Here is a 12,090-nt window from a genome sequence, read left to right as displayed (position 1 = left end):
GAGAGCACCCGACTTCCGCCAGGGAGAGATCACGTGGCGAGGGATGCAGGGCCAGGGCACCTACACCGCTGACCCGGCCCGGGGAACCAAGAGGTGGCCGCCCCCCAGGGGGCCTCTGCCCACAGTGGGCGGGGAGGGACAGCTGTCCCGCGGTGTCTGCGTCCGTCCTTGGGGACCCCAGCGCTACTGGTGCCTGGTACGCTCTCCTGCATAGACCCCATGGCGTGGCCATCTGCCTGCTCTCGCAGAGCCTCAGCGGCGCAGGTGTGCCAGGCTGAGGGCTGCGCGGTCACCGGGTCAGGGCTTGGTCCTCGCACAGGACCCCCTTTGTCTCCAAGCCCAACCACCCCCAGAACTGGGAGTCAGACACAGTGTGCCCAGATGGCAGCCGACCCCCAGCCAGATTAGGGGTGTGCGTGTGCACACCCCACATGTCCTCTGTGCCACAGGAACCCTTAATCAAGGAGGCAACACCCAGGAAAACCAGAGCCACAAATCCAGCACACGAGGTCGTGTCGGGCAGCTTCCGGATGTCGACCGCAGACGGAGGCCTTCCCACCTCATGGTAAAATTAAACACGGACACCGGGGACAAAGAGAGGGTAAGACCACCACAGGTACGTCACAGCCAACACCAAACAGCGAGCCAAGGCCCAGGCCAGAGCGCGGGTGCGGGGGCCGCCTCACCCTGCCCTCCTCCCTCGGGATGAGCACGCTCTCGTAGCGGGTCCGGCACTGCTTGGAGGAGCGGTAGATGCGGCTGCAAGAGTTGACGACGTCACTGACAAGGTCCCAGTTGGGCGTGTGGGCCGGGGACACGATCGTGAGGTTCAGCGGCAGCTCTAGGAGCTGCTTCACGGCCTAGGGGATGGAGGCCAGGCAGGGCAGGTCAGCATAGGGCGGCAGGTCAGTGGCGCCCCTCCTGAAGGGCCCCCAGGGCCAGGCCAGCCACGCAGGGCCACGCTCACCTGCAGCAGTGCCCAGTCCTCGCTGATGAGCCACTCGGGGTTGTCGGGGCCCGCCTCGGCGCTTGGCTTGGCAAACGTTGGCAGAGGCTTGGCGAACTGCGTCTGCTGCTTCAGCAGGATGTTCTTCTTCTGCTCCTTCCCCTCCCGCCGGATTTTCAGCATGCCAGGCGTTGCACGGTCGAACAGCGACCGCGGGGGCACCACCGCCTCCCCGTGGCGCTGCTTCTTCTTCCTACCCGCGGCTGAGCAGAGAGGCTGTCCTCAGTGAGCTGGCCAGCCAGCAGGCCTCGCCTCAGCCAGAGAAGCAGGGGGAACAAAGGAGACCACGGTGGGGCCCAGGGAAACCCACCCGCCCCCACTGGCGGCTGACCCGGGCTTGCTGGCAGGCGGGTGTGGTGGAAGCCCACCTGAGGGGTCCGTCTTGTGTCGCCGGCGCTCCTTCCGAACATACACAGGTGGCAGCTTGGCCTCTGGGATGGGCGTGGTCTCGTACATGAGACACATGACCGAGTCAATGTAGATGTCGTTGTCATCCTGGGGGGGCGTGGGCGGGGTCCAGAGCTGCATGGGGAAGGGAGGGCCATGAGCTGTGCCACGGAGAAGGGGATGGAGGGGATGGGGGAACAGGAGGACGGGGGGGGGGACAGGATGACGGAGGGGACGGGGGATGGAGGGGATGGGGAAAGGTGGGTAGGAGGATAGGGATGGAGGAGACGGGGGAAAGGGGGACAGAGGATGGGGTGACGGGGAGATAAGGGGACAGGGGAACAGAGGGAACAAGGGAACAGAGGGATGGGGAGATGGGGGGAATGGGGGGACGAGGGGACAGGGGGTTGGGACACTTACCGGCATGACTTCCGTCTGCCCGTCGGCACCTTCACACACGTACTCCTGCGGGAAAGGGGAGACATTTCAAGCCCACACAGTCCCAGCCTTGAGGTGCAAGCCACCGACTACCTATGTCCACACCTCTCAAGTCTTTAAAATAAGCTCGACTGCGCACAGGACTGACAACGCGGTCTCAGCACAGCGGCCAGGCCTCGGGGAGAAGCCGGCATACCTGCTGGGCGCCGGCTGGGCACCTACCGCGCTGTAGGCGTCCTCCCGCGTGTAGGTGAGGAGCTGCTCCTGCTCCTGCTCGCGCAGTGCCTGGGCCTCCCACTCCCGCAGCGTCCTGGCGTTCTGGGCCTCCCACTCCTGCACCGCGGTCAGCATGGTGCCCTGGCGGGAAAGACAGGGCTCCCGTGGCCACCCGCACCATCCCCGCCCCAGGGCAGAGATGAAGCAGCCCCCGGGACCCCTCCTGCCCACGGGCCCTTGGCCTGGACGGCGCCCAGCACCACACCGCCTCAAGACCAAGTCCAACTGCGCACTCGCGTTTCCAGTGAGTGCACACATGGACTGTTCCTTTAATTCCAGGCAGGTCACTCCTATTTCACAACAAATTTGACACTGAAGAATCTGAGGTTCCCGCGTGTTCAGGTAACGAAAGTTCATTCTCTTACCTCGCTACTTCTCCCTCTCTCTTGATCAATGGAAGTATGGAATAACTCCAGGTAATTCAAAGCGTATTTTTCAATGGGTGTAAGCTGTTTCAAAAATGTATTTTTTGAATAGAGTTAACAGCAAGTTAACAAGGGTTTAATTCCTTATACAACCCCTACCGACACTTGAATCAAAACAGTGATTGTTCTCAGTTAAAACAACCAAGAAATATTTCATAAAAGGGTCACAAGTTTAAAATATTTAGGTGTAAAGAAAGGAATTAACTTAAGGCCCAAAGAGAAGACGCCCAAACCTGTCCCATGAAGTCAGCCAACTCCTCCAGCTGCGACGGCTCCTTGTCCCCCTGGGACCCGGCAGCGTCCGAGGACCCCAGCGCCGCCTCCTCCGTGGGCTTCTGCTCATCTTCCTCCAGGTGCTCGATGCTCTTGAGGGCCTGAGGACGGGCTTGGGTTAGGCTCCTCTGATAGACTTAAATTTTTAATTAAAGGCTTTTAAGAAAGAACCACACCACACAGATCTGACTGCACGCCCACACCGCACACCAAGCGCCCCTACGATGACTCGTTCAGTCCTCGAGAACTGCCCACACGCCTAAGGGGACACGGCAAACGGAAGGCCTTGCGGAGGGCCAGGGGCGCGCTGGCCGACACGCGCACGAGGCTTTTAAGAGACCCAGCAAGACAGGGCGCCTGGGTCAGTCTCACACCCGACACCTGCCCTGGCCTCGGGTCCCGGCCAGCGAGAACAATTCTTCATGGTGCGGAGGACACAAGCCACCGTCGGAGGTATAAACAGATGTGCTGCGGTGATGGCAGACACAGAAGACAGTCAGCATCACCCCAGTTCAAGAAATGCAAACGAGTGAGGCAGACGTCAGGTACGCCTCTCCCGGCAGCCGAGGGGACAACCTGCAGCTTAGAGGTCGCCAATTAGCAACTGGAACAACCTCCTTCTAGGGCAACTGAGCAAAATCTGCCAAGTTTAAGATGCAACCCTATCTCACACTGTACACGGAAGCCATTTCCAGACAGATCGCTCATCTAAGGATGAAGAAAATAAAGGAGGCCCTCTCTTAGCAGAACACAGAAGCACCAAGCACGTGAGAAAAACGGTCTGCTGGGTGGCCAAGGACCAATTAATTCCTGCTCACCAAAACACAGCATTAGGAAGACCAAAGCCCAGGCTGGAAGAAGACACCGTACATGTAACCCACAAAGGCCCTGCACCCAGAACACAGAAAGGATGCCAAAAAGCCATGGAGAAAGAGACAACCCAGTTAAAAAAAAGCAGGAAAAAGATGCGACCGAGCACCTTGTAAAAAGCTATTATCCGCACTGCCGACGAACACACAAGCTCATCAGCCGACAGCAAACTGCAACCCAGCCCAGGAAGCCACCCCGCACCTGCGGCTCTGAGCTGGCCCCGGCTGCTGCCAGCACAGACAGGGCCCGCCCGCCGTGGAGGCCTCCGCTCCCCCTCCTTGCCCCAGGCCACACCTGACCCTCTGCCCCAGACTCCCAGGGGCCCCGACTGCTGCCGCCTGCAGGTGACACGTCTCGCCCACTAGGACGCAACCTTCACAGCTGAGACCTGCGTCTCCTCAAGGCCACAGCCCTCCTGCTGGGACGGGGCCCGACACCCAGAGAGACGCTGCCAAGGGTCTGCATGCCGCAAGCTGCGCTGCTTCAGAGACAGGAGACACTTCTGTGCCAGTGTCTCCAAGACGCGCTGAGCGCAGCAGCAGGGTGTGCAGCACACGCGCACTTCTCACGCACACGCATCCTCACGCCCCACGTCTGTCTCCCAGGAGGCCTGTGAGATCCGTGACAACGGCTGAACGGTTACCTCCCTCCTCCCACTTCGTGCTGTTTTTCCCTTTTCGCCCTAACGCTTCTATCGCCTTCTTCTTAGAGCTTTTCGAGACAGAGACGGGGCAAGGCATTTCCGTGCAAAGCGACACTACACACGGACAGCTCCGGGAGGAAACGGGAACAGCAGGCCGCGGCTGTCTAAGCAGGGATGAGGGCCTGGTGCAGGAGGCTTACTTTCCATTGTAAATTCCTGAAGGTTCTACCATGTGTACGTATTACTTCTCAGTAACCAAACAATTAATTTTAAAAAATAGAAAATGAGGTGCCCTGCAGCCAAAGGCCCCTCCAAGAGGCAGGATGGGAGCAGGGCCTTGGGAAGGGAAGTGAGGGGCCCTGACAGGTGAGTCTGGGACGTGTCTACACAGCAGCGCTGCCCAGAGGCAGCAGCATGTGAGTCGAGCGTGCAGTCTGACGTCTCTAGTGCCCATGTCAAAAATGTAAAAGCACTGTTTAATCCAGTAAATCTGAAGCATTACTATTCACCCTGCAACCCGCGTAAGAAAGCCAAGTGAGGTGGCCGGTGCTCCTTTTGGTTCTGTCCTCAGAACATGACGTGGATGCCAGGGCCTGGCAGCTCCTCCAGCCTCACAGTGACAGAGGAGGAGCTGGGACCAGGGAGGCCAGTGGGGGCAGGGCAGATGGCCACTCAGGACAGGCACGCAGCGGCTGGAGACTGATGGCCCCGGAGATCAAGTGTGGCCAAGGGGCACGAACGGAAAGCACGACGGCGGAGGCACACGGCTGGCACGCGGCCTGGGTCAGACTCCAGGCAGGCGCCAGTCAGCCTTACCTCGATGAAAGGTCTTGCAATCTTGGGCGCAATGGTTTCCGTGACGGAAGGCTCCTGGGAAAGGACGACAAACTCCTCAGCTTTCACCGGGAAGCCAGTGTCGTCCACGGGTGAGCAGATCTCGAACAGCTCCTGGATGGTCCGCTGGAAAGAGAGACGCCCATTGCGAGGTGTGACCGGCATGGCAGTGCCACGCGACCCCAGCCGCGCGCGGCGGCCCCGGCCTGGACGGAGCAGGGCACCTGCGTGAGGAACGCCGTGGAGTAGTCGTTTCCCTGGGCAGCCACTTCTCGGATCAAGTCTTTGGTTCCGTTTTTCAGCAACTTCTCTTCGATGGAATTACCACTCACAAGCCTACAAGCAGAACACAGGCAGGCACGCCCACTAAGTCGCCTGGAGGCTCCGCACAGCGCCCGGGCTGGCCCAGCTCGCAGACCATGCAGTTCCTGCCTTTGTGTGTCACCACCTCCCACCTCAGTCCAGCAGCCCTGCCGACCGCCTGGCCCCAGCTCCCCCAGGACCACGTCCACACTCGGCAGCAGGACCTCTGCCCGGCTGCACCCTCCCCCAGCGCTGTGCCTCCCACCAAGCAGTGTGTGCAGGACCCCCAAGGGGCCAGAGCACACATCCCCTGGCTCCTGCTTTCAGCCCTGGAAAGGCCGCAGGAGCCGCCACCACCACACCCACCTTCAGGGCCCTCATTACAGTTACACTAACTTTTACCATCGCTGCGGGGAAACGTCACAATCTTACGAACCAGGTCTTCCCATCCAAGAACACAGCACGTCCCCCTGCTCGGGACATCTCTCTCCTCACTCCCACCCAGTTTCACCCTCCGCTGCCTGGACACTCTGCCCCTCTGCGGCTAAGATCCTTCCTGACTGTCGACAGACTGGCCACTGAGGATAAAATGTCTTTCCCATTTCTAGCTCATTTCTAGCTAGCAATTACTAACAGGTCAACAGTAAGGGAGCAGTTACACAGTGAAACACTAATTCTTTCAAGATACACAATGTACCAAATTTATATTTATCAGCATGGAAATACACTTATATCGTTAAAAGAAAACGGGATTACGAAATAAGACTGCTGGCCTGAGTCATCTGAAAAATAAGGGCACTGTCTGGAAAAACACACTAAGATGCTACTAACTGCCTCTGGACAGGGTATTTTTCTCCACATGCTTTCCTTCTTTTTTTCTTTTCAATAAACAAGTGATACACTTATAATTTTTTTTAAATAGTTATTTAAATTCAGCGTACGGATTTCCACGTCTTGACTGAAATAGCACGCGGTCCAGGCCGGCGGCAGGAACCTCAGCTCCCGCGGCAACACCTCCCAGGACTGGCAGGTGAGCACGTGCTGGGCCACCAGGCACACGCCCAGCCAACAGTACAGGCCAGGCCACCACGCTGTCGCCACCAGTGCTTCCACACGCACCAGAGCCTCTCCCTCGTCCTCAGCTGCTGGCGTGGAGCCAAGTACGAGACTCAGGCACTTTGAAGAGCCGACTTAGGAACTGACAGCAGAAAGCTGTTGCAGATAGTTCACATCTGATGACGCGGGAAACAGCCTAAAGCGTGAACCACCCTTTGAGGGCCAGCTGCCCCAGGAGAGGTGCCAGGCTGTGGTGGAAGAACACCATGGCACGTCCCCGCAACTCAGCCCAGGCACACTCCAGGCAAACGCTGAGCGGGAAGGAAGCCGACAGGCGGCGGCGGGAGAGACCTGCCGTCGGCCTGAGGGCAGGCACGCGGAGCGCAGCGGGCTAGGGAGGGCGGGGCCGTGCCCACCTGTAAATGTGCACGTCCCTGCGCCTCCCAATCCGGTCACACCACTCCTGGGCCTTGGCATCCATCACCGGGTTCAGGTCATGGTCATAGAAGACCACCGCATCCGCCTCCACCAGGCTCACACCCGTAGCGCGGCTGTGGGTGGAGAGGAGGGCGCAGAAGACCCGTCGGTCTCGGTTGAAGGTCCTCATCAGCTCCTGCAGGGGGACAAGTCCTCGGGTTGGTATAAAGGATGGCACCTCCCATGTGCTGATATTCCACAGCTGGACGCTAGCCCAGCACAAAACCGCTCAGCCTGGGTCTCACCGGGCACGTGGCCCGCTCTCTTGTGGGCACCACACATGGCTCACTCCCTGCTGCCCGACATTCCCACCGGTCCCAACCTCGCCAGGCCTCGCTTACAGACCCCCACGACGGGAACTGTGAGCTCACCGTGTAGGCCCCACAAGAACACAGAGTCTCTCTGGGGAGGGATGGGCGCTCTTTCCTGTGCCCTCAGGCAATGTCAGGGCACTCTACAGCAAAAGTGCCCTGCAGTAAGGCTGAGGGAGCGAAACCGGCCAGGAAGAGGGGCCCCCGCCTCCCGCGGCCCAGCTGGCCTGGTTCCCACTTCTCTTCTGCACTCACTTCAGCACCAAAACACACCTCAACAGGTGACCGACCCTCTTCTTCCCGTAAGTTCTCTACATGATCTGTTACATCAGCACCAGGAAAACCTGTCACTTAAGACCGCAGTGTACGTCCTCCAGGCCGCCCCGGCATGCAGCCGCTGAGAGGAGTCCCCTGCGCTGTCCTGCGGGTGCGGGTGACACGACCCCCAGCCCAGCGGTGTGTCTGCGCTTAGGAATGCTCCGCCAGGACGCTACAGCCTGCTCTGAACGGCGGCTGGAGGCTTCCTAGTTCATCCTACGGAATGCTCGGGACGCTGTGTGTTCACGACAGGGCCAGGCCCTGCGGCACGCAGACAGCCTGGCACCCGCTCTCATCCTCCTGGCCGTTCACTCGGCTCCTGACTGGGGCCGTTACAGACCCTGCCGCACTGGGCGGCTGTGCACGTAAACCTCTGAGAGGTGCGGGGGTGCTGCTGCAGGAGGGAGCCCTGCACACGCAATCCGTGCTCAAGCACACGGCCCTCCTCTCCGCTCGCCTTCCGGGAAGCTGCCCTCATCCGCGCCCCCACTGCAGGGTCTGAGCGTGCCTGTCACCCTGAGCCTGACGGCATCAAGTCACCCTGGGCTAACTGCACAAGAGAAAAGCGGGCCTGTAACTGTGATTACTCTGGGAGTTTGCACGCTTCACGTGGCTGCCGCCTGAAGTTCACCCGTCTCGTGCTGTCCTGACGGCCGGCCACCACCTGATCCGAGCGCCGAGCCGACTGCACGTCCTGAATGACAGGACGCAGCTGAAGTCCAGAGACCCCGAGACACTGTCCCCTTTGTTCAGAGGGCACGAGCGTGCTGGGTCTGCACAGCTGGAGGTTAAAGCTAACGCAGCTGAATCACAAGTGGTAACGAAACAGAACACCCCCTCCTCACCTGCCGCTGCTCGCTGTTGGCATTTTCGTCGATCCTCACGTAGGTGAGGTAATGGAAGTTGAGGAACATCTCTAAGATGTCTAACATTAGCACCATCTGAGACAAAATCAGCACTCGGCGTCCTTCAGATCTCAGCTTCTGGAGTAGGATGGCTAAAGCCTCCAGCTTCCCTAGGAAACGAGTCACATCAGAGGGCCTGTGACCCCGGGGCGCAGACCCGGCACGGCAGCAGGGCAGGCGGGCCCCCCGTACCTGAGTCAAACTGGACCAGTCTCAGCTCAGGAAAGCGCAGCGAGCGCGGGGCCGTCACCTGCTGCAGCTGCTGGGCATAGGCGGCCATGTGCTCCTTCAGGCCCTGCCTCAAGAGCCTCACCCTGTGGCTGTAGAGCGAGGGCGGCCTTGCCACCCACAAGCACGGGGGTGCAGCCACCACTGGAGGGATCACACACACCACCCTGAGAAGCAGAAAGCACACCCGTCACCGGTGGCTCCCACGGCGTCCCCACCAGGTAGCACCTCTGTCTCAGGCAGCGAAGGCTCAAGAAGGAAGAGGACAGAACCGTCGGAGAAGCCAGGTGCCTGACTCCAGTCAGCACCGGGTGGGTGACACAGCTGCTGGAAGCATGCCCAACCCGCCGCAGCCAGCAAGGGCCACCCAGACCAGAAGGAGCGGCGTAGGCAGCCCCCAGGCCACAGGACCGGGCGTGGAGACGGGGCCCTGCAGCGCCGGCCTTCTGCTGGGAGTCCTGGGGCACAGATGCTCCGTCTTCTGGACGGTCTTGGGGGAGGTGAGCCCCGCAGCTGCCACGGCCACCGTGCCCCCAGGAGGGAGCCAGGCTTGGGGGTGGCAGAGAGCAGCACCATCACGACTCAGACGAGCCACTGGGCCACCCTGGCGCCCGCCCTGACCTCCAGGAAAGCCCTCACTCTGGGCATCAGCAAGAACTGGGCTCGCAAGACTTGCGACCAACCACATGCAAAGTGAACAGCCACTGACGGCCAAAGCTCTGATCAGTGAACTCAAAGAAGCACTAAACCAAAGGAGACAGATTCCAAGTTCACGGACAGGAAGACCCAGTATTGTCAAGATGTCAGTTCTTCCCAACCTGATCTAGACATTCAACGCAGCCCCAGGCAGTGATTTTGTAGATACCGACAAACTGAGTCTGAAGCGTCTACAGAAAAGCAGCATTGCTGTACATAGAGCAGACAAACAGACGGCACAGGAGCCCACATTCAGCACCTCGTAATGACCTGTAACAGAAGAGAATCTGAAAACGAATACATATATACATGTGTTTATGTATACAATCGAATCACTGCTGTACACCTAGAACTAACGTGGTAAATCAACTTTACTCAAATAAAAATAAATAAGAGGAAAGGAGTGGGGGGGGGGGAGGGAGGAAGGAAGGAAAAAATAATAAAGTTTATGTGGAGAAGCAGCAGACCAGAAGAGCCAACACAACCCTGAACTGGAGAAAGTTGGAGCACTGGCACCACCGCCTTCAAGACTCACTATAAAGCACCAGAAATCAAGACTGTGTGGTGCTGGTGAATAAGTAATAATAAGCAGATCAATGGAACAGAAAAGCAAGCCCAGAGACAGACTCTCATAAACACAGCCATCTGACCTTTGACAAAGGAGCACAGGGAACACAAGGGAGCAAAGACAGTCTTTTCAGCAGAGCTAGGACAACCGGACATCCACGTGCAAAACGACGGCCCCAGAAGAGACGCTACGTGCTTACTAACGGCAGGACACAGTGTCACCTATTCCTGCGTGCGCGCACACACACACACAAACAACAAATAACTGAAGTTGATCAATACAGAGAACAAAGCAACACGCTAAATTACACCATGGGGACTCAGTCAGCAAACCCAGGCTGCGGGAAATTCCACACAGCAAAGCCCCAGGTTTCGTCAACAAATAAACTGCAAGGGGTAAAAAAGGAGAAACAGAAATAGAGCCTATAGATTAAAAGATACACAGGAGACACAAACTGATTGCTGTGCATCCGCCTTACTGTGATGCTGGCTTCAACTATAAAAAAGATTACTTATGAGATAATCAATAAAATAAATACTGAATAGACATTTGATGATGAGACAAAATTAATTTTTTAGGTGTCGTAACAGTATTGTGAATGTGTTTAAAGACTCCCAGCCTTTCAGGGCACAGAGAAATCTTACAGAGGGAAAAATTGTGTTTGTCAAGAATTTATTTCAAAATATTCTGTGCTCAGGGGAACGGGCACAGAGGAAGCAGGACTGAGTTAACAACCGTGGAAAACAGGCAATGGTCACACTGCGGTTCGCTGTATTATTCTACTTCAAACGTCTCAAAGTTTCCCTTGATACAGGATTTTTTAAACGGGAGGGGAAAAAGTAAATCTAGACAAAGACCCATTCCCTTCACAAACATTAACTCAAGGGGAGAGGGCACAGCTCAGTGGTAAAGGGCACGCTTAGCAAGCACAAGGTCCTGGGTTCAATCCCCAGTCCCTCCATCAAAAATAAATAAACCTAATTAACCTGCCCCAAAAATAAAAATAAAAAGTAAAATTTGAAAAATTTACTCAAAATAGATCACAGGTCTATATGTAAAATGCAAAACAATAAAAACCCCTAGCAGATCACACAGGAGAAAATCTAGGTGACCTTGGGCTTGGCAGTGACACCTTAGATGCAACATCAGAGGCACAATCCGTGGAAGAATTAATCAGCTCAAGATTTAAAACACTTGCTCTGTAAAGACGACGTCCAGAGAGTGAAAAGGAAGGCTGCAGACTAGCAGGAAATACCTGCAAAAGACACACTTGCTGAAGGACCGTGACCCAAAGGATACAGAGAATCCCTGACACGCAGCCATCGGGAGACAAGCAACTTGTCTTAAAGGTGGACCCAGGCCTTAGCACGTGTTACCAGACGGCAGGTAAGTGTATGAAATGAAGCCCAACACGTGTGACGTCGGGGGACGCCAGCTAAAGCCGCAAGACACAGCACACACCCCTCAAAACGGCCAAACCGACACCGACGACACTGGCTGCTGGCAAGGACGCGGAGCGGCAGGAGCTCACTCACCGCTCGCTGGTGGGCGTGCAGGACGGCCATTTCTAACACAACTGAACACCCTTTCCCCGTTTGAGCTAGCAATCACGCTCCTTGGGACTCATCCAAATGAGTTAAGAACTACGTCCACACACAAATCCAAGCAGGGATTGTGTCCTGCAGTAAGTGAATGGAAAAGCACGTGGAGGTGCATGCAGATGAGAAAACGTCACTCTGCACTGAAGGGAGGAGCTGTCAGACCACGAGGACATGGAGGAACCTCAAATGCACATCACTGAGCGAAAGCAGCCCATCTGAAAAGGCTGCCTACTGCATAACTCCAACTGAGTGACATTCTGGGAAAGGCAGAACGGTGCACGCCATGGAAAGCTCGGTGGCTGCCAGGGTTTGGTGGGGCGGGAGGAGCAGTGGGTGCGCAGCCGGCGTTTTAGGGCAGTGGAACCGCTCAGTGCGACTGTGACGGTGGACACACGTCAGGGGGCACTGACACACGTGAACCTGCATGTAAGCTCCGGGTACTGATGCGCGAGCGTAGGTCCATCAGCTGTAGCAG

General features: G+C 57.3%; 1 protein-coding gene and 1 non-coding gene across 16 annotated transcripts in view; both read right to left on the bottom strand.

The window, feature by feature from the left end:
• The window catches only part of EP400 (E1A binding protein p400), a 98,573-nt gene that overhangs the window by 23,883 nt on the left and 62,600 nt on the right, over window positions 1-12,090 (bottom strand). For all 15 annotated transcript variants that reach the window (XM_064481333.1, XM_064481338.1, XM_064481337.1 and 12 more), the window contains 12 exons: window positions 8,715-8,917; window positions 8,463-8,632; window positions 6,928-7,124; window positions 5,377-5,488; window positions 5,135-5,278; window positions 2,766-2,906; window positions 2,473-2,556; window positions 2,054-2,188; window positions 1,814-1,858; window positions 1,375-1,528; window positions 968-1,209; window positions 687-860 (listed from right to left, as the gene is read on the bottom strand). In XM_064481333.1, coding sequence (XP_064337403.1) covers window positions 687-860; window positions 968-1,209; window positions 1,375-1,528; window positions 1,814-1,858; window positions 2,054-2,188; window positions 2,473-2,556; window positions 2,766-2,906; window positions 5,135-5,278; window positions 5,377-5,488; window positions 6,928-7,124; window positions 8,463-8,632; window positions 8,715-8,917 — 1,801 coding nt within the window. The remainder of the gene's footprint in view (window positions 1-686; window positions 861-967; window positions 1,210-1,374; window positions 1,529-1,813; window positions 1,859-2,053; window positions 2,189-2,472; window positions 2,557-2,765; window positions 2,907-5,134; window positions 5,279-5,376; window positions 5,489-6,927; window positions 7,125-8,462; window positions 8,633-8,714; window positions 8,918-12,090) is intronic.
• On the bottom strand, window positions 7,347-7,478 carry LOC116150088 (small nucleolar RNA SNORA49). Its single transcript, XR_004133762.1, has one exon. It is a non-coding gene; the product is annotated as a small nucleolar RNA SNORA49 (small nucleolar RNA).

The sequence above is a fragment of the Camelus dromedarius genome, chromosome 31, assembly GCF_036321535.1.
Source record: "Camelus dromedarius isolate mCamDro1 chromosome 31, mCamDro1.pat, whole genome shotgun sequence".
Taxonomy (NCBI): Eukaryota; Metazoa; Chordata; class Mammalia; order Artiodactyla; family Camelidae; genus Camelus; species Camelus dromedarius.
The sequence above is the reverse complement of the archived record's forward strand: the minus strand, read 5'-3'. Positions and strand labels throughout refer to the sequence as shown.